The sequence below is a fragment of the Mustela erminea genome, chromosome 11, assembly GCF_009829155.1.
Source record: "Mustela erminea isolate mMusErm1 chromosome 11, mMusErm1.Pri, whole genome shotgun sequence".
NCBI classification, from domain to species: domain Eukaryota; kingdom Metazoa; phylum Chordata; class Mammalia; order Carnivora; family Mustelidae; genus Mustela; species Mustela erminea.
Genome location: NC_045624.1, coordinates 5,702,292 through 5,722,927, shown reverse-complemented (window position 1 = coordinate 5,722,927; position 20,636 = coordinate 5,702,292). Strand labels below are relative to the sequence as shown.

At 60.0% G+C, this 20,636-nt stretch overlaps 1 protein-coding gene and 1 long non-coding RNA gene across 9 annotated transcripts in view; both read left to right on the top strand.

Moving 5' to 3' along the window:
- The window catches only part of AGAP3 (ArfGAP with GTPase domain, ankyrin repeat and PH domain 3), a 52,118-nt gene that overhangs the window by 7,959 nt on the left and 23,523 nt on the right, over positions 1-20,636 (top strand). For 4 of the 8 annotated variants that reach the window (XM_032303873.1, XM_032303875.1, XM_032303878.1 and 1 more), the window contains exons 2-7: positions 18,124-18,182; positions 18,442-18,529; positions 18,705-18,790; positions 18,912-19,053; positions 19,461-19,595; positions 19,754-19,881. In XM_032303873.1, the coding sequence (XP_032159764.1) occupies positions 18,124-18,182; positions 18,442-18,529; positions 18,705-18,790; positions 18,912-19,053; positions 19,461-19,595; positions 19,754-19,881 (638 nt within the window). Of the gene's footprint in view, positions 1-14,806; positions 15,173-15,284; positions 16,840-18,123; positions 18,183-18,441; positions 18,530-18,704; positions 18,791-18,911; positions 19,054-19,460; positions 19,596-19,753; positions 19,882-20,636 lie in introns of those variants that run through there. The other 4 variants (XM_032303872.1, XM_032303871.1, XM_032303870.1 and 1 more) reach the window with 3 other exon arrangements.
- LOC116568495 lies at positions 1,714-7,190 on the top strand. The gene is made up of 2 exons (XR_004276649.1): positions 1,714-4,617; positions 5,404-7,190. It is a non-coding gene; the product is annotated as an uncharacterized LOC116568495 (long non-coding RNA).

Sequence of the window (20,636 nt, the reverse complement as noted above, 5' to 3'; positions counted from 1 at the left end):
CCCTCAGGCAGCACTGGGTTGGGTTGGGGGGCGCCCAGACCCCCAGCGGAGCTGACCGGGCTGACCTCTGGGCACCGAGAAGAGCGACCCCATGACACGTGGTTTCAGAGGGATATGTCTGCGCTGTTTTTTGTGCTTGTTTACAGTGGGTGTTTTTCTTTCTCTTTCTTGTCTGTCGGCACCCCTCCTTGCCACCGTTGGTGTGCCCGCCTACGCCACTTTCTCTTTTGCCTTAATTTGATGTTTTGATGGCTTGCAAACCCAGAGCCCCAGCTTGGAGAGGGGGATTCGGGCCGGTCCCAGCCCCTTGCGGTGTGTGTGTCTGTGTGCACAGTGGGGCGGGCGAGGCTGGGAGATCGGGGACCCCCCTCGGGGCTCGCCCTGCTCCCCTGCTGCCTGCTGCGTCCCAGCAAGGGGCCAGTGGCCTTCTGTGCCCTGAGGATTTTTGGTGAATCAGGCCCTATATGAAGGCTCTGGAGCCTTTGGTGCGAAGAACTGTGAAGCTTTGGTGCCTTTTAGTTGTGCCCAAGCACTCCTCTGCTCGGTGATGGCTTCTAGACTATTCTAGACTGCTTTACATCGGGTGATGTGGTGGAGCGAATGCTGGGCATCCTTCCTCGTCTGTTGGGGTGGTGGTTACGGAACCTGGTTCTGGGATCACGCTGCCTAGATTCGAATTCCAGACTTACCAGTTGGCGGCTGCGCGACCTGCGGCGAGTCTCTGAATACCCCTGTGTCTTGGCTTCCGTGTTGCCAAAATGAAGTGAGCAGGCGCCCGTTCCCTCGTGCAGGTGTGAGAATGAAGCCGGCGGGTGCACGCGGAGCTTTTAGGTGGTTGTCATTCCTTCGGAAGTGCCCGTCCTTTGCTGGGTCCTGGCCCATCCTTCATACGCCGGGTGCTGGTCGCTGCCTTCGCAGGGTGGGCGTGGGGACTGAGGGCACAAGAGTGCGTGTACCTTGCACAGTCCCCGTGGCCTGTGGCCCCTCCTGGCACTTGGAATCTCCGCTGGCAGAGTTTGGTTAAGTTGGTACAGCCTGGCGGGGCGAGGAGCCACCCCAGGATTTGTCTGCAGTTCCGGCAGATGGGCCCAGACCCCGGACCACAGCTTGTCCCAAGGCGTGTGTCCCATGGACCAACCAGCATTGCTGTTACTTGATTGTTTGCCTGCTGACTCAGTCCCGCACTGTCCGGTTTTGGAGACATCCCTTAAGTTTTCAAGTAGCAGTATTAAGACAGGTTTAAAAAAAAAAAAAAAGAGGAAATGAAGTGAATTTTAATATTGTATTTTCTTTAAGCCAGTGTACCTGAAATGTCATCATTTCCAGGTGCAATCAATATGAGAAGTTATTAATGGGTTTTTAACACTCTTTTCTTTTCTCACTCTGTCTTCGAGCTCTGCCCGCAGCACCGCTCCAGGGATGGGCTGAGCCTCCAGCGCTCAGTGGCCGGGGGCCCGGCCGCCGTGGAGAACAGCTCTAATTTTAGTCGGTGATAGACCAAAGAATACCTGTTTGTCCTAAGAAGTGAATACAGAAGTACATCCTTTTTGACTTTGCTTTCTCAAGTATTGATTAATAATAACGTGCCTTGGGACACCTGGGTGGCTAAGTTGCTGAAGCGTCTGCCTTCAGCTCAGCTCCTGACCGAGAGTCCTGGGATCGAGTCCTGCATCGGGCTCCCTGTTCGGTGGGGAGCTTGCTTCTCCCTCTGCCCCTGTGCTCTCTTGATCTCTCTCAAGTAAATAAATAAAATCTTTTAAAAAAAATAATTCTGTGAACGGGCCTTTCCCGCAGGCCCGGCTGTTCTCCACGAGCCGGGCTACAGGGCTGTGCCAGCCGCGCACCTGCTCGGCCGCAGTGATTGATAGCAGACCGATCGTGGACAAGGGACTGATTCTGTAGTAGCTTTCCGTGGCGGTGCGTTTTCTGAAAACCCGAAGACCACTGCCGTGATGAGGGCGCCGCCGCAAACCCTGACCGGTCATGGGGTTCTCACGCTCCACACTTGGGAGCCACATTCGTGTGGTTCTGCCCCAGGATGGAAGGTGGGGGGTGAGCCCAGGCCCCCTTCTTGCAAGATGAACGCGCTTGTCATGGCGCCTCGCAGGCAGGGCCTTGTTACGGGTGGGTCAGCCTCAGGCTTCTGTGTGGCTCGCTTCGGTGCAGCCCCTGTGTGCCCCCTGCGTCCCCACACAGCCGCCCTGCTCCCTCTCAGGCCCAGGCCTCTCTATTGCCCGCAGGAGGGTGATCCTGAATTCAGGGGAAGGGAAGAACGGCGGGCGGGGAAAGGCATGGCCGGCTCCTTCCCTCTGCTGCAGGACGGGCAGGATGGCCCTCGCGCTCTGGGCTAGTGGCTCTACCCCGGAGTGGACATGCAGGCAGGTGAGCTCTCCGTGGTCAGGACTCGTGTGAACAGCACAGTCTGTGGACTGGCTGGCCGTCTGCGTCTCAGCCTGCCACGAGGTCGCCCGGACTGCTGGCTTGGCGGGGTGCACACAGTCCGGGGACAGGGTGCTGACCGCGTGGCTTGGACCACAGTGCACATTTGGGAGAGCAGCGCGCCCAGCCCTTGAGGTCTGCAGGACAGGAGGGTTCAAGGTCACTGGGTAGGCTTTTTTTTTTTTTTGCATCGCAGTGACCTCCTTCCAGCGCCCCAGGGGCGGTGGGCTGTGTGATCGGTCCCCTCCAACCGTGACCCGTGGCAGTGGTGCTGAGATGCGTGTAACCAGCAAATGTCACAACAGTCTCTTTCTTCACTGCGTCCTGGCATTTGAGGCAGGGGCTGTTTTGTAGGGATTTTCAGTTTATGTTTTATCCTTGATTTCTGCTGAGTTGTATGTATATATGATAGCGGGATCCGTATTTATATCGTAGCGGAGAGGTTGTAAATGTGTGCATACTCTGGGAGACAGGCGGCAGAGAATAAAGCCCCCCTTCAGCCAGCAGCTCTGGGCTGGCTTCTTGCTGTGTCTCAGCCCACGTCCCTACTGCGCGGTAAGGCGGCGTTCCTCGCTTGTCTGCTCAGAGGTGAGGCCGGCAGTCCCTCGTAATGTCTTTGATGGGACATCTCCAAGCCCCTCAGCCAACCTGAGAAGACAGAAACCTCTCATTCTCCCCGGCCTTGGCACCTGTGGGACAGAGACCCTGTCCCGAACCCGTGTGGAAACGCTCTCTTGTCATTACCTGGCTCCTGAGTGGGTCCCTCCAGGGGTTTGTTACTGCCCTAGAGAAAACAGCCTGACAGAGGCCGGTCCGTCCAGCTCCAAGGCCCCCCTTTCCAGTTTCGTCCATCATGGGACCTAGAGCATTCGGCGTTCTCACCCCAGCTGCTATGTTCTTCACTCGCCGCGTCCCCTGTGGACACGGAACCCTGAGCCAGTCTTGCGCAGGCCTCCTGGCCTCACAGAGAATGCTTGACCAACAACCAGGAGGCCTTCCTGCTCGGTACCCAGCCCACGTGCCCTGCTGGGCACAGGAGGTCCTTCAGACACCCTCCTGCATGTATGACCGTGCGCTGTCCTGCTCCACGGTCCCAGCCTGGTGGGCCGCTCGCTGGCCTGAGGAGCAGCGGGCAGGTAGAGCTGCGGGCCAGCAGACCTCTGACAGCAGCCCCGCCCCCCGGGAGCAGGGCTGGAAGTCGGGAGGCCATTTCGGGTGGGGGCCAGCTGTTGTCACGAGGCCTTGTGTCTTCTCACTGGCAGGAGCGTGGGGCAGGGCCCCCACTTGAGTCTTGGCAAGGCAGGCTTTCGGCCGCCCTGCTCCCGCGCTGCAGACTTGCAGGGGTGGCAGGAGGGTGGAGGGTGCCTGGTTCTCTGTCCTCCCTTTTGGAGTTCAGGAGCTCTCCCCAGGGGGTCAGAGCTGGGAAATCATCGAAAACACGGGTGTCCTGCTTTCTGATGTGTGCTGCTGACGGGTCAGCTGGCTCAGGTCGGAAGAGGGACCCTGTGCTCTGAGGAAACCTCCCCGGGAAGCATGGAAGTGGCCCTCCGTCCATCAGGCCCCCGGAAGGGTAGGCGAGGTGGCCGAGGAGCCAGTGACTGGTTGAGATGTAGGCAGGGACTGGCCCACCCCGGGTGACCCTTGCTGCGGGTGGCTGGACAGGGGACCGTGGCTCAGGCCCTGAGGGCGAGGCCTTCCCTCATCTCGGGAGCCTCAGGTGTTCACGCATCCTGCACCAGAGAAAGCTCAGCATCGCGTCTAAGACAGGCGGCGTCCTCGGCGGTAAGCGGCTTCTGCACCGCGAGCTCGTGGCGCAGGACGGCGAAGCGGTTCCCCGGCAGCCCGGCGGCTTTGATCCGCAGTGCGAGACTCTGTTTTACTGGAATACTGATTTTATTATGAATAATTGCTGGCGTAGTGTGTTTTTAAACCATTCGCATGTGCCACCCCACACGGCGGTACTTGGTGTTTGTGCTGCAAATGTCGTAAGACTGACAGCTCTTGCAGCGGGCGCGGTGGGGAGGGTGGGGGGCGGCCGGGTTCTCAGTGAAGCGTGGCGGGATCGGATCTGGGATCTCGGAAACATCCGACTAACCAGATTCACTTCCTGCGGGAGCTCCGGACACGCCCGCTACTGCCCTGCGTGCTTCTTCGTGGTTCTCTGGACACCCCTGCAGGGTGAGTGTGCCCCTCCCCCGCCCCCGTCCGGCACATGGGGGACAGAGATGGAAAGGGATGTGCTCAGCGCTGCTTGCTTTTAGGGGCGGAGGCAGGACCAGACCCAGGAAGTTTGGTCTCAGCCCGCAGGTGCTGCTGCGCCGTGAAATAGCTTTCAGGGACGCCTGGGTGGCTCAGTCGGTGAAGCGTGTGCCTTCCGCTCGGGTCATGATCTTAGGGTCCTGGGATCGAGCCCTGTGTGCTCATAGTTGGGCTCCCTGCTCAGCGGGGAGCCTGCGTCTCCCTCCCCCTCTGCTCCCCCCTCCCCTCGTGCTCTCTCTCTCTCTCTTTTGCTTACTCTCTCAAATAAGTAAATAAAAAGCTTAAAAAAAAATCAAATACAGGAGGAGATTAAAAGAATATTGTCTCAAGAGATTCAGGGGCTATGAAGGGTTCCCTTAAGCCAGATAGGAAACCCAGAATTTATAGAGGAGAAGACGTGACAGATTTTCTCCCCAGCTTTTTATTTTGGAAGAAACCACCAGCTCGGAAGGCGTTTGCTCCCTCCTCTCCCATTCCTTCTGGTGGTGGGCGCGGTCGGCAGCTGCAAGCGGCGTGGCACTTCTCCCGAGGCTTGAGCTGCCGGCTCCAGGCGCGGGCACAAGTTCTTGCAGGAAACAGAACACCACTGTCACACCCGAGAGGCTTGACGGGAACCCTCTGACGTCATTTCAGAGCTCACCCCTAAGCAGATTTCCTCGTTTTCCCCCAAATACCTTATATGCCCTTTTGGTCTTTCCAAATCAGGATGGGATGAGGCCGGGCCAGATTTCTTGGAGAAGGTCCGTGGGTTTGGATGTTCTTGCTGCCTGGCTGTCTTGAAGTTCTCCCTCTGTTCCTGGAGCTGCCCAGGACCTGGAGTGAGGGCGAGGCGTTGATGAGATCCAGGTTAAACCCTTTTGACAGGATTACCCCCTGTCCTGTCGTGTCACATCTGGCCCTGCTGTTCCTGCTGTTCAGGAGTTAACGTCTGGAAGGTCCATTTCCTCCCACTTGGTGGTTGCTAAGTGATCTGTGGGCTGTTGCTTGGGTACCAGGGAAGTCAGCGCTGCCAGGGACCCTCCCCTTGCTGGGGGGCGGGGGTCTGCATGCATCAGCAGTCGGTGCCCGTGAAGGGGGATTGGGGTGGCCACGTGCTGATTTTCTCAGGTGCGCGTTCCCTCTGTGAGTCCTAGCTGATGCCCTTCCTGCGCCACGAGCTTCGTCCCAGCTCACTCATCCTTTCGTATCCTCGCTCTGGTCTCACGGTTTTTTGTTGTTGTTGTTGCTCAGATGTTCTCATATGACCCATTACAATATTAACAGATTTAATTACATTTCTGTGGAATAGAGTAGGAAAATTTGCTTGCCATGTACATATGCTAGTTAAATGCTTAAGATGCCTGTGATCGAGTTTCTGCAAACTGTGAGGAGGAAGATGTTTTAAATTCCAGAGGGAAACGGGCAGAGCAGAGGACCAGAAAGATAGTTCAGAGAAGAGGAAGTGCACGTTGTTGGTGATCGTGAAAAGATGCTTAATATTAACCTCAGGAGTAATCAGGGACTCCCATCAGAAGAACAAGTCCTGGGCTCCCCTGTCCTGTGGCAGGAGGCAAACACACAAGTTTCGAAGCTGGTGTGAGGGCTGGTGTAGGCCTGCCCCCCGCCCCCGGGCTGCTGTGACGGGTTGGGGGGGGCGAAGGAGAAGCCCTTGGACGCTATCTATTAACACACAAAATTTATCTGTCTCTGAACCCAGCTGTTCTACTTTTTCCCCTTACAAAGAAGCAGCTAATGGTGGTTTAAAAAAAAAAAAAAAGCCACCAGAATGCCCTTGAGTCGGGGAATGGTGGGATGAGATTGGCGTGTATGCACGGTGGAACATTCTGGAGATGGCCAGTCAGGGTGAATGAGAACATTGCCAGGCCGGGGGCACAGAGGTAAACGTGTGGGGAGCGGATGGTGCGTTTTGGTGCAGTGCTGGAGGCTGAGTTCTGTTCCGGGGGGTGGAGGGGAGACTGGACATTCATTCTGGAAACTTCCGCCCATGGGGAAGTGCCAGGGGACCAAAAGCCGTTCCTTGAGGGTGTTGTGAAAGTGGTTTTATATTCCAAAACAACATTTTAAAAAGACGGAACGTGAACATTTATTACATGTACTAGTTCTACCCACTTTCCTATCTTGTGTCTCACCCAGAGTGGGAAGGCTCTCGCGAGTCCTTGATAGAGTGCGGGGACCCCAGAGCAGCTGCAGATGTGGGGGCTGGGCGCTGGGCAGAGCGAGGGTTTGAGGGGTGAGCTGCACGTGTCCTTTCTGCGGGAGGCCCTCACCCCCAGGTGGGACAGCGCTCTGCTGCTGCCATTTCGTTTCCTTTTTACAGAAATCATGTACTCCCTGTACACGTCGTAGACAACACAGTAAATGCAAGAGACAGTTTGCAGAAAAACAGAAGTGGAAAAAAAAATCTCTGTTGTTCCTAAACACCCCAAGTCAGCCATTATCCTTCTTTGGATGTGTTCCTTGCACATGGGCCCGTGGTCCATACAGTCTTGCTTCTTAAAAAACGAAAAAAGACCGGAAGTGCCGTCGCCACCTGTGTGAGGTAGAAAAGGCTTTGCCGATGTTGTGTTAAGTGGTCGTGCGACGGTCGTTGCCTTCCTGATTTCCGTGTTGCCTGGCGTTTGGTGTTGCTTTCACTTGTTTGGAAGCATTGGACGTCTTCGGGCCTCTGTCCTTAGCTCTGTGTCCAGCGGTCCCCGCGGCGGCACAGATTCTGGCTGCCAAGCCTCTCTTCCCCATCATGCCCCTCCCACCCCCATTGAGCCACTGCTGGAACCCCAGCCTCAGGTGCTCGCACTGGGACCGCCATGCACCCCAGCCCACTGGCAGGGCTTTGGAAAGTGAGCAGCAGAATTCATTCTTTTTTTTTTAAAGATTTTATTTATTTGTTTGAGAGAGAGCATGAGAGGCGAGAAGGTCAGAGGGAGAAGCAGACTCCCCATGGAGCTGGGAGCCCGATGCGGGACTCGATCCCGGGACTCCAGGACCATGACCTGAGCCGAAGGCAGTTGCTCAATCAACTGAGCCACCCAGGCGCCCAGAATTCACATTCTTAATTTCTCTTTACTTGAGTATCAAATGAAAATGAGTGGTTTCCCCTTGTATTGGCCATTTGTACGTTTTTTACTGACATGGAGGTTTTATGTTTGGTTTTTAAGCAACATTTGTGATACTAATCCACTGACCTAGCTACCTTTTCCTGCCCTCCCTACAGGTGTCAGTTTCCTTTCTTTCTTTCTTTCTTTTTTTTTTAAGGATTTTATTTATTTCTTTGAGGGAGAGAGAGATCACAAGCTGGGGGAGTGGCAGGGGGGTAGGGGAAGCAGGCTCCTGGCTGGGCAGGGAGCCCAAGGTGGGGCTGCATCTCAGGACTGTGAGATCATGACCCGAGCAGAGGCAGACGCCCCTTAAGTCCCTTTAATTCTATTTTTCTTAGGGTTCTTGTCATTTTTAATTGTTCTGGATTTTTTTATGTTTATGTAGTTGAACTTACTGATCTTCTTTCTCCTGTGCCTTATTTTTTTTTTTAGATTTTATTTATTTATTTTTTATTAGAGACAGAGAGAAAGAGAGCGAATGCACAGAGGGAGAGGGACAAGTAGAGGTCTGGCTGAGCAGGGAGCCCGATGCGGGGCTCGATCCCAGGACCCTGAGATCATGACTGAAGCCCAAGGCAGCCACTTCACTGACTGAGCCTCCCAGGCGCCCCTCTCCTGTCCTCTAAATCTGACAAGCCTCGAACTGTCTCCTGGCTCATCCCCTGCCTCACGCAGACTTCCACAGCTGATCGGCTTCCCCAGCTGCCCAGACCCGCATTGCACAGGCTCAGCGTGGCCATGAGGGTGGGGGGCTTGGAGAGCTGAGGTCTCAGGCTCCAGAGGGAATGGGGATGTGGGTAAGCAGAGCCTTTGGGCACCAGGGGGTGTAAGGAGGGCGCACAGAGGGGCCCCGTGTCCCTTCTGCATGTGGCCTGGCACAGCACTCAGACCCTGCTACCGGGTGTGGGTGGACTCTGGGCAGGTGGGGAGGACAGTGGTCGTTTGGCTCAGAAAGCTCATGGTCCCCCAGCGAAGGGAAGCATCTTCAACTCAGGAGCGGGGTTTCTCACTGACTCCCTTCCCCCCGACCTGCTGGCCCAGCCTCTTTGTGGCTGTGTCTACACGGCATGAAAGCGAGGCGTGCCAAGGGCGCATCAACCCCTGATAGCCCCCTTTTTTGGTCAGAAGTAATCATTTGAGCTGGTTTTCTCCTTCCTAAGTGTCATGTTCACAGGCACCCCGGGACGGGTTGCTGAAGATGCTGCATCAGCTTCTCTTACTCGGGGGGCAGGACAGGGCCAGGAGTTTGGGAGGTAGGGAAGGAGGAAACGCGGGGGGTGTCTTTTTGGACACCCCCTTTTTGGCTGGTCTTTGCCAGTGCGCGTACCCAGAAAGGAAGACAGGTTGGGGCTCCCTGCAGGAGAAGCTCTGGGCCCAGGTGAGCCTGTGTCCTCAGAGATCTTGCCGGGCCAGGGAGGCCCAGGAGCTCAGGGCAGCCAGCTTGGGTTCGGAAGCCATCTGCAGCCACTTACTAGCTGGTGACCTTAGGCTTTTTGGCCTCTGTGCCTCAGTTTTCACATCTGTATCTTGGGGGAAGTTACCTAACTTTCTCGGAGCGTTATCGTCAGAAGTAAATGGGTCACAGTGTATCAGGTGTTGAGTGTGGCTGATTGCACCAGTGAGTGGCTCTCACTACCAGGGGATTGGCAGTGTCCTGTGTTCTGCTGCCTTGCTTGTACAGGGCACCAGAGGTGGCTGTGCTGTCCTCAGGGATGGCCTGTGTGTGCCCCGGAGCCCAGGCCCCAGAGGAGCGAGAGCAGATTAGACATCAGCTTCTACAGCAGAGACAAGATGAACTGGGGATCCGGGGGAGGGGGGCTGCAGGGCATGGGAGCCCCCCAGGGCTTCGTGATGCCAGCGAGCATGGGCTGACTGTCGGGACCAGAGCCGCTGAGCTGGCAGAGGTAGAGGGAGGCGGCCTCTGTGTCCAGGCCCTGCCAGAGAGGCCTTTGGCTTCCTTCGACGCGGAGCGCTTGCGGGACCCCCTGCCCCCAGCTCCGCAGCCCCCCAGCCCCAGGAGTGGCAGGTATGGCCTTGGCAATGGCGCAGAGCCTGAGGAAGTAGTTAGCCGCTGTGCTTGGAAAATCTGTAAGGGACTTCAGACACTCTCTGGTCTGTTCTGTTCACTGGACTCTCAAATTACCCAAGTCTTTTTTATTTCCCTCCGCTGTAGCACATACTGGCCCTCATCCCGCTTTCCTGGGGCTCTGCGCTTGCCTCCGCGTCCCCGGCTCTCAGCCACTGGGCGCCACTTCTCTCGCTTTCCAGAGCTCCTCTGTCGCGGAGCAGAGTTAGCGAGATTATTATACTTTATGGAATCTTTCTTTTTATTTATTTATTTAAGGATTTATTTATGGGGACATCTGGATGGCTCAGTCGGTTAAGACTCTACCTTTGGTTCAGGTCATGATTCCAGGGTCCTGGGATCGAGCCCCGCATCTGGCTCCCTGCTCAGCGGGAAGCCTGCTTCTCCTTCTCCCACTCCCCCTGCTTGTGTTCCCTCTCTTGCTGTCTCTCTCTCTCTGTCAAATAAATAAATAAAATACTTAAAATTTAAAAAAAGGATTTATTTATGGAGAGATTGTGGGAGTGGGGGGGGTGTGCAGACGGAAAGAGTCTTTAGGCAGACTCCTGGCCGTGCACGGGGCCCCACACGGGGCTCATTGGGGGCTTGATTCCACAACCCCAAGAGCTGAGCTGAAACTGAGAGTTGGTGAATAGCACCACCCTGGTGCCCCTTTTCTTTATTAAGATGTCTTACTTTTGGAAAAATAAGGTGAAAGCAGACAAGCGACCATACTGCCTTTGGGAGCCATGGGACAGGAAGAAGCAGATTTTTAGCTCATGGGACTTACCCTGGACCTTGGTTCAGTTTTTTTTTTTTTTTTTTTTTTAAGGATTTTATAATTTATCTGACAGAGACACAGTGAGGAAGGGAACACACGCAGAGGGAGTAGGAGAGGGAGAAGCAGGTTCCCTGCTGAGCAGGGAGCCTGATGCGGGGCTCGATCCCAGAACCCTGGGATCATGACCTGAGCAGAAGGCAGACGCTTACCGACTGAGCCACCCGGGCACCATCCCCTCTTCTTGGCTCAGTTTCGAAGGAAGAGAACAGTTTTTTTAAAAATCTAAAAACAATTTTTTTTTTTTTAAGAGAACACTTTTAAAGACACATGAAATGTAGGATATATGTCAGAACTGGGATGGAAAGGCAGGTAGCCTTTAGGGAGCATGCACAGTGTGGTACATTCGGAGTCTGGAATCCTGCCCCGAGCGAGGCAGCGTGGTAAGTGCCCACCCCGGCCCTGCAGGTCAGAGGAGTGTGGACGCTGGTGAAAAGCCGACTCTCCTTGGCGCGTGCATAGGACCCTTGCTCCTGGTCCTCGGTCTGAGCAGGGAGCTGTGTCTGTCTGGGTCCCCCTTCGGGGTTTAGGATGTGCCACGGGAGAACGAGCTCAGGAGGCCGTTCAGAAGTCCTGAGCCTCGCACAGAGCTTGTGGCCAGGTGTGGAGCAGCGAGGGTGCTAGAAGGCTGTTTCCAGGTTGGGGGACTGCCCAGAAGAGGGCGCTCTTGGTTTCCCCCCTTTGTCCCCCACCCCTGCTTGCCCCTTTGGTCCTCTCAGCTTCTCCACAGGGAGGACGGGATGGAACCACAGGAGGGCTCTCTGGTGCCCCGACCTTGGGAGATGGGGGCGGAATTCCCAGGTCCCCTGAGCAGTCCTGGAAGGGCACGGGGACCAGGCCGCTTCTGTGCAGCCACACCTGCCTGGCCCCTGGAGCCCACCCTCTTGCGCCCCCTGCTCCCGGGCAGCGCTCATTCTCTCCAGGTCTGGAGGCCACAAGTCAGGTAGGAGTGGGCTGGCCCGGCCGCCTTTCCTGCGAAGGCCTCTCTCCTCGGCTTGTGGACCACCGTCTTCCTCCGTCGCGCTCTCCATCATGGTCTGTCTGTCTAGATTGCCCCTTTCTATAAGGACAGCAGTCATAGGGGCGCCTGGGTGGCTCAGTCATGAAGCGTCTGCCTTCGGCTCAGGTCATGGTGCCAGGGTCCTGGGATGGAGCCCCACATCGGGGCTCCCTGCTGTGCATGCTCTCTTTCTCTGTCAAATAAATAAAATTTTTTAAAAGGGGGGCAGCAGTCATAGGGGAATAGGGACCCACCCTACTCTGACGTGACCTCATCTCAGCAAACGCCCTATTTCCAAATAAAGTCGCCTTCTAAAGGACTGGGGGTTAAGACTTCAAAATACAAATGGGGGGGGGGGCACAACTGTGTCTGGAACAGCTTTCAGCAGATTTTCAGAGAAGGACGTGATCTAAGGGGTCCCAGGGGTGTCCGAGGTCTGCCAGCACGGTCTTGGGGTGGAGAGACGCGGACTGGCAGTGGCCAGCCCCGGGCTGCTGTGTGACTGCCGGCATGTCCCACTAGGCTTCTGACTTGAAGAAAGCTGGTTTCATTTGTTCCAGCATCTCACAGGAGTCACTGCTCCCTCTGTCCCCCGGTAACGGCTCCTTTTCCTGTTCCTCCGCTTTGTGCCAGGCTCGGTGTTGGGCCCTCCACAGTCACGGCGCTGGTTTTTGTAGCAACTTCAGGGGCAAGGTGAGATGATTTCTGGTTTGCTAAACCCCGAGACCCAGTGAGGTTAAAGTGGCTGTAGACGGACACACAGCTAGCAGGTGCCAGAGGCTGACTTTGAACCTGGTTCTCTCCACTCCAGAGCACCCCCCGCCTCTCTACTGGGGCTCTTTGCTAGACCATTGTGCCTGTGATTTATCTCCTTAGCTGACCGTCCCAGCCAGGGACCATCTCTTAGAAGTCGGCCTCCCTCCCCAGAGGGAGAACTGCTGCCGTGGTCTCGTGGGCGGTGCTGTCTCCAGCCCCCATTACAGTGGGAGGGGGAGCGGGGGAGGGGCGGCAGCCTAGAGTGCCCCCCCCACCTCCGCGGACTCCCCAGTCCCCCACCCTGAGGCCAGTGCAGAGCCCACGCACGGAGCTTGCGGGAGGCCACCCCGCCTCTGGCAGCCCTGGGTGTGGCCCTGGCCACCTGCCCCGGCGCCGGCTCTCTGTCCCGCCCCCCTTCCCACCACCTTGCTCCCGCCTCCCTCCCCGCCTCCCTCCCCGCCTCGGCCTCAGGAAGAAGATGCTTTGCTGCCACCTTGTGGGCACGGAGAGCCCGGCGGCCTTTGCAGGGCCTGTGAGGCTCTGGGACCCCTGGGAGCGGCGGGAAGGAGCCCAGGTCTCCCTCCACACCACCACGTGTGCCCTCCGGCCTCCCTCCCTGCTGCGGGGAAGGACGTGCACCGGCTCTGGGCGGTGCACGTGGCCTCAGCCAGGCACGCCTCAGCACTTATCAGCGGGTCACCCCCGGCAAATATTTGAGCGGAGACTAGGTCCCAGGTCGTGTGGGGTGTGGGGGCTGGGGGCCACCCTTCGCTCACAAACAGTGCTTGGTTTCCGTGCCCCCCCTGGCACAGCTTCACAGACGTCTTTCCCTTCCCGGCTGCATGGTAGTCGGGGTCAGTCATGTCCCCTTGCCGCCCCCAGGCCCGGGCCCGTCCCCGCAGTGGGTCCAATCCACCCGGCCCTGGACACCTCCAGAGTCGGCTCTTGCTCTTTTCCGACTTCCCAGCTCCTTTTCTGTACTCTTGCTCCCAGGGGGGTCCGTCCCCGTCCTCCCGCAGAGAGCACACTGCGGGGCATCACGGGACACTGTATTCCTAATTCCCCCCGAAATGGCCGTGGAGCCTCTCAGCCCTCACCAGCAGGGCTGGCCTGGTGTGTCTGAGGACCTTAGCAGGCCGAGAACTCCCGCGAGGGCTAGCCTCGTGGAATTTCTGTCCTGTTTACAGCATCCCAGCTTGAAGCTTTTTAGGATGGCCCTAACTTCTTTCGGGCCCTGTTGAGTGGAGCTCTCTGGAGCAGAATCTTGTCAGGCGGAACACAGAGACCTCGTGCAGACAGGCCAACGAGGGAGAGAGATTTGGGCCTGCGCTCTTCTCCCTAAGGTCCTCCACGGGCCGATGGCCCCGGGGATATTTCTGTGTCAGTAGGTGTCCTTCTCTGGCTAGCTTCTGTGGGTCAGGAAAGGCTTCTGGGAAGGAGGGAGGCAGCCAGGGGAGGAAGTGGAAGCTGTTGCCGGTTTGGGAACTGACCCAGACTGAGCACTTGGCCTGGACTAGATTCCGCAGGTGCCATGGGAGCCACCGGGAAATGGTATGGCCTCGGAGAACGTAAAATGTTCTTCTGTCTTGGGGACGAGGCACCGGCGCCTGTCTTCCCACAGTAGATATGAGTGTATCTGGGGGCCTCTGCCCCTTGTAGGCCATCGGGGTCTTCTCCTGCTGAGACAGCCAGCAGAGTTCTGAAGCAGCCTGTCCCCAGCTGGGCACCTTGTCCCTGTCCCTCCTCCGTCCCCGGACAGAGCTGCTGTCCTGCACTTGGTTTGGGGTGGGGAGGGTTCGTAATGAGCAGCCCTGTTCTTCTGGGGGGGGGGGAGGTAATTTCCTGTGTGTCTGTGAGAAAGAGTGCAGACAGACAGATAGGCAGATAGGGAGATGGAGTGTGGGAGACTTAAACGTGGGGAACTGATGCAGGACTCCAGGGCTGTGTTCTCGTCCCCACACCTGAAGGATCCTGGGAAAGGCTCGTCCGTGGAACCGTCTATTAGGTGGGGAAAACGCATCCTGGGGAGGGAGAAGCCATCCTCATCACTGTTAATAAGTAGTCCCAGGAAAATACGAAACCACCCCCAGGGGCTCTCCAGGCCTGGGAGATCCAGCCCGGGACTTGAAAGTTTCCAGCTCTGGGCTCTTCGGAGCACCTAGGATGGAGAGGCCCTGCCTTCCTCAGGCATTCCCTCACCCCAGCCCCCTCAGGAATGTGCCACTTTTATCTTGTAGTTTGCTTCTACCCAGAAGGGTGGAATTCTGAGGCTGAGATGGACACTGGGAATTGGGCTGGTGGGGGCAGAGTGGGGGGGTGGAGGAAGTTGGGGAGTAGTGTTTCTTTGAAGCCCATGTAGGCCCTCCCATCCTTGCCACGACCTGAACTCGTTTCTCAGTCCGTCTCTCAGTGCGCCCATGGTCTTCAGGACCATGGTCGACTAGCTCATCTGCAGGGCCTCGGACAGGACTGATGTTTAAAATGCAGTGGAAAGCACAGCGGGGCAGCTCCAGCTTCCTGCCCCCTTCCTGGGGTGAGCCCTGCATGAGCCTCTGGTGCAGCCCACACTCAGTGAAGAGGTGTCTGTGCTCGGAGAGGGTGATCGGGCTCTGGCCAGCACTGAGGGCAAGCACTTCGCCTTGGCCAGCCGACCTCCAGACCGCCTCTGAACAGGAGGGGAGACCCAGGGAGCAGGAGACTGGAGACTCTGGGACACAAAAGTGAGTCACTCTCCCAGAACTGTGTAGTCCAGGACTGAAGGTTACCTTTTGACTTTCCACTGCCCTTAGGCAGGACACTTCACTGAATCCAGATAATTTTATCGTCTCCAAGGGAGAAGATGACCTCGGCCATTAACAGAAGAGCTGCCCGCAGCATCCCGCAACTCTCTTCTGGAGCTTCCCAACCTCAGAGTGTCTCAGCCAGAAACTAAGGCCCCCCATTTTACAGACAAGGAGACTGAGGGTCAGAGAGGGCATATGACTTGCTTCCTAACTCCTAACTTAAGTTTACTGCAATGCCAGCCCTGTGGTGTTAACACCTGTTTGGTCCTTTAGAGCAAGAGCAAGTGGCCCACTTCTATTCAAAACAGGGCCCGGTGTGTGGTGTTCAGGACTGTTATTTATTTGGCCGGCTGCTAATGACAGCTCCTCACCTACTTGCCCCAATCCGAGGAGGAGCCCTGGGCTGGAATTTCCTGTTTTCTGAGGGCTCCGGGGGCTGCCCCAGCAGGCTGACTCCCCTGCCACCCGCCGCCGTTCCAGGGTGTTCCAGGCCAGGCTTGCCGCCTCTCCTTGCTGGGCCGGCTCCTGGCCTCTCCAGGTCTGGGCTTGCCGGCTGCGAGGTGGAAGCGTTGAGGGACTCCGTGGGCCCGACACCAGGTGCCCAGAGGCCGGAGGTCCGTGCGCCCCGGCCGCGGCCCCGGCCCGGGCCCCGCCCCGCGCCCCTCGCCATGGGCCTGGCCCTCGCCCCCGGGCCCTGAGCATGGAGCGGGGCTGGCCGCCGGGGGACAGCTGCAGCCGGGAGCGGCCCGCCGTCTGCCGCCGCGCCCTCAGCGTCTGCGACTCGCTCGACCTGCACGGCGCCCCGGCCGGCCGCGCCGCCGCTGCCCTGCAGGCCGCCCTGAGCGCCGCGCGAGAACAGCCGGCGCGGCCGCGGAGCGTCTGCTCGGGCGGCCCGGGGCCCCCGCCCTCCGGCGCCCGCAGCCTGCTGCTCGGCCTCCTGCGCCCGCGCCTGGGCCGTCGCGGCCCCGCCGACGGCCCCCCGCCGGCTCCCGGGCCCGCGCCCTCGGGGCTCCCCGGCTCGGCCGCGCCCAGCCCCGCGCCCAGCCCCGCGCCGGCCCGGCGCAGCCGCACGCGGGGGGCCCAGACGCCACGGCCCAGGCCCACCAGCATGACGTTCCTGGAGGTGAACCGTCTGGAGCTGGCGGCGGCCGAGGGCGCGGGCGCGGGGCTGGGCCGCGCGGGGAGCGCGGGCTTCTTGCGGGGCGCCTCGCTGTGGAGCAGCCAGCGCTGGCAGGTGCTGCGCGGCGGCGGCGGCGGGGGCACCCCGAGTCCCCGGCGCGGCCTGTCCGCGCTGAGGAAGAGCTTCAGCTTCCGCCTGCGCCGCGGCCAGGAGATCCGGAGCGCCGAGTCCGGGCTGCTGCCCCGGGCGCGCACCCGCAGCGACGGCGACGCCGGCTCCCTGGGCGCCTTCCCCAGCCGCCGCGACCTGCTGCTGGGCGCCGAGGCCCCGCGCGCCGCCGCGCCCGAGCCCGGCCGGCCCCGCACCGCCGCCGGCCTCTGGAGACTCCTCACCAGCCGCTTCCGCCGGAGGGAGCCCGCGCCCGCCGAGCCGCTGTGGAGCCGCCGCGCCGCCGCGGCCCCCGGGCTCCTGGGCGCTCAGAGCGGTAAGGCGCGGAGCCCGGCCGGGGAAGCCCTCTCCGGTTGGAGGCCCTTGTTGAGCGCGGGTGTGAGAACGTACCGAGCCCGCCTGGGAGAGGTGGGTGTGCCTTGCGGGCGGGGACCACGGGAGACCGGCGACCCGGTGCGCTCTGGGTGGCTCATGGGTCCCAGAAGGTGGCTGTGGCCGGGGAGGACTTGCAGGTGCGTCCAGTCTGGGTCCCCTGCCATCGGGTGCTGCCTCTGGCCCTTGGCATGGTGGAATGTAAGACCAGCACGGAAGGGCCGCTTCCTGCCTGCTGGCACGGGTGGCACCGGGGCCGGGCAGGGGGAGAGCGCACGTGTTCTGGCTTCCAGGTGGGCTTGAGTCCTCACCTCTAGCTGCCTCTGCCCGAAAGCAGAGGGACTGCCTGTGGACCCGATCGATGGTGGTGGCTACTCTTTGAGACAGCCGGGGGAGGGGAAGCGGGCAGAGAGGCTGGCGCGGGTCAGGGCCCCCCGGAGCTGGCTGGTGGATGTCCATTACAATGCAAAGAGGAAAGAAAAGGGGTCTGGCTGAGGGGCTGCAGGGAGCTCTGGGGAGCTGGAGGCTTCCCTTCCCCAGGACACCGCCAGAGGCAGGGTAGAGAAGAGAAGGGCCTGGACCTGAATGCGGGCAAGCCCAGGAGGCGGCTGTCTGGGAAAGAAAGTGGTGGCCTCCCACCGAGGAGGAGTCTGGGGAGGAGGGCCAGTCGGGGGAGGATAGATAGCTCCCCATTCACCCTGCCCTCACAGAACAAGGCCAGGTGAGGGCTCCTCCCTCTTCACCCCCGCCTAGGAATGTGGTGGGTGGCCCCACCCTTCAAGGGTGAGCTGTTCCTACTCGCTGCTGCGGGAGGCTGGCCCCCCTGCCCAGCTGCCAGGTGCCCAGCCCAGCTTGGGTCTGAGCCGAGAACCCCTGGCGAGGCCTCTCGCCTGGGGTCTGGGGCTCTGGTTGGGCCAGGCCCAGGTGTGGCTCAGGGTGGGAATCGCTCACCGTGTCGGATCGGAAGGGAGAGGAGGGACCCAGGTCCCAGCTGGGAGGGCTGGGCCCACGCCTCTCAGAGTCCTCCCTGAGGAGCATCGGTGCTCCATCGTCTCTGGAAGGATTTTCCCACTGCTCTTTAGAGAACCGGGTGAAGGTTGGGGTCCCATTGGGACCGTGCTGTGTTCTGGCCTTGGCCCAGGGAGGGGCAGTGTAGGAGACAGCTGGCGGTGGGCGGTCCAGGTGTGCGTGCCTCCCCAGTCCTGATGGGGGGCCTTCTCTCCTGCAGACTCCTTTGTGAACAGCCAGGAGTGGACCCTGAGCCGCTCGGTTCCGGAGCTTAAAGTGGTGAGTGAGATCTGGGGGGGCCCCAGGCCGCCCTGGGACGGGGTGGGCACAGGCCAGTGCGATGGGTCCGGGCGTTGCTTCCCCTGCTTCCAGTCCCCGCCTTCTCTGGATTTGGCCTTTCTCTGTGGCCTCCCACTTCTGTTCTGCTTTCTCTTCTGGTCCTTCCTTCTGGCCCTTCTTCCGAGGGTCCTCCGTCTTTCCTGCCCCGTGTCTTCTCTCTCGCCCCTGACCACTGCTCTCGCTCCTTCCTCTCTCGCAGGGCATTGTGGGGAACCTGTCTAGCGGGAAGTCGGCCCTGGTGCACCGCTATCTGACAGGCACCTATGTCCAGGAGGAGTCCCCGGAAGGTGAGCGTCACAGGCTTGCCTGGGCTGTGAGGCTGGCCGCTCTGCCCCCTCTGGCTCCTGGCTGTCGTCTGTGCCCGGGGGCTGGAGCCCCTCAGCCGTCCGGTCCCTCCTGTCTCCTCTGTCGGTAGCTGTGGGCTTCCCCCGGCTTGGGGCCTGACCGTGCACTCTGTCCTAGGGGGTCGGTTTAAGAAGGAGATTGTGGTGGATGGCCAGAGTTACCTGCTGCTGATCCGAGATGAAGGAGGCCCCCCTGAGCTCCAGGTGATGCTCCTGCCCTGGCCCTGGGCCACTGGTTGGGCCTGGGCAAAGCTGTGTGTGTGCAGAAGGGTGCGGCGCCCGCCCAAGAATGGGTGCGGGTAGTAATTCTGCTCGGTCCCCCTAGTTTGCTGCCTGGGTGGATGCGGTGGTGTTCGTGTTCAGCCTGGAGGATGAAATCAGCTTCCAGACGGTGTACAACTACTTCCTGCGGCTCTGCAGCTTCCGTAACGCCAGCGAGGTGCCCATGGTGTTGGTGGGCACGCAGGGTGAGCGGGCCCGCTGGGCCGTTCTGGCGGGGGGTGGGGGGATGGAGGTGCGTGGGGCCGCGGGGCCAGGGGAGAAAGCCCCCTGCTATTATCGCTTGGTTCTGAGCCCCTCCTCTGTCGCCTCAGAGCGGGCACCACCTCCTTGCTCCCCGCGTGCTGGACCCTCCCCAGCTGGGGCCTCCCACCTGTGTGACGATCGTGTCCACGTCTTGGGGGATGCGTAAACGGAGCGGCTAGCTCGTTTCCACTCCCAGTCGGAGGCCGAGCTGGAACGAGGCCTGGACGCCCGGATGCTCGCGCTCTGTGTGGTCCGCTGGCACCCTCGGAGCCCACGCTGCCCGCCTGTCCCCGTCCGTGGCACCGCTTCTCAGCAGGCTGAGTAAAGGCCCCCCTCCCACCTCCCGCAGACGCCATCAGTGCCGCCAACCCACGGGTTATCGACGACAGCAGGGCCCGCAAGCTCTCCACGGACTTGAAGCGCTGCACCTACTATGAGACGTGCGCGACCTATGGGCTCAACGTGGAGCGTGTCTTCCAGGATGGTAACGCGGGCGCGGGGCTTGGGGGGGGCACCCCCAGAGTCCAGAGCAGGGGCCCAGGAGGCTCTGTGGCCGGTGGGGCTGTGCGCCCCGGGGGGCAGCTCTAAGCTGGGCTTCTCCCTTTTCCCCAGAGGGGTAACTGACTCTGCTGTCCCCTGCAGTGGCCCAGAAGGTAGTGGCCTTGCGGAAGAAGCAGCAGCTGGCCATCGGGCCCTGCAAGTCACTGCCCAACTCCCCCAGCCACTCGGCAGTATCCGCCGCCTCCATCCCAGCCGTGCACATCAACCAGGTGCGGCCAGCCTCCCTGCCTCCCACGCGCGTCCTCCCTTGGCCCCCGTCATCCTGTCTGTCTGCCTGTGTGTCCCACACGCCCCCCGCCCCTCCCCTTGTCCCCTGTGTGGTCTCCCGCCTTGTGATTAGTGTGAAAGCGCTGGCTTGAGCTCCCCGTTGCCTGCACGACTGGCCCGGCCTCCCCTGTGCCCCAGAGTGACAGCCTCCCGCTTGTCCCCGTCCCTGCTGCCGCCTGTCTTGCCCCGGAGCCCCGGAGGCTAGCTCGGGAGCCGCTCCCCGTGGAACCATACTTGGGGGGCACTGAGGGGCTCTCCCAGGCCTGCTCCCTCCTCACCAGGGGGCCCTGCAGTTACAAGGGCAGCACGGGTCCCCCTAGGGGCCAGCGGCCTTTGTGCCGTGTGGGGTGTGAGCCGTGTTTTGAGCCACGTCCCGCTGGCGTTCCTCCTGTGTCTCCGCTGGGGATGCCGGCCCACTTCCTGCTTGGTTAATTTTGGGCCCTCGGCATTTGGGCCGGTGCTTCCTTCTGGAACTTCTGCAGTCCGTCCCCTGCTCTGCAGAAAGCCCCGCCGTGGGCACAGGTGCGCTGGCTTCAGCAGTCCAGCTGACCATCTCCGCTCTCTTTCTGTCGAGAGCTGGAGTCTCGAGGGCCCCCGGCCCCCCGCTTTCTGATGGCGGCCTGGTTGCCTTTCCAGAGGCCCTTCCTTCGTGCTTCGGGAGGCAGCAGGGGTTTCCCTGGGAGCGTTCTGCGCGTCA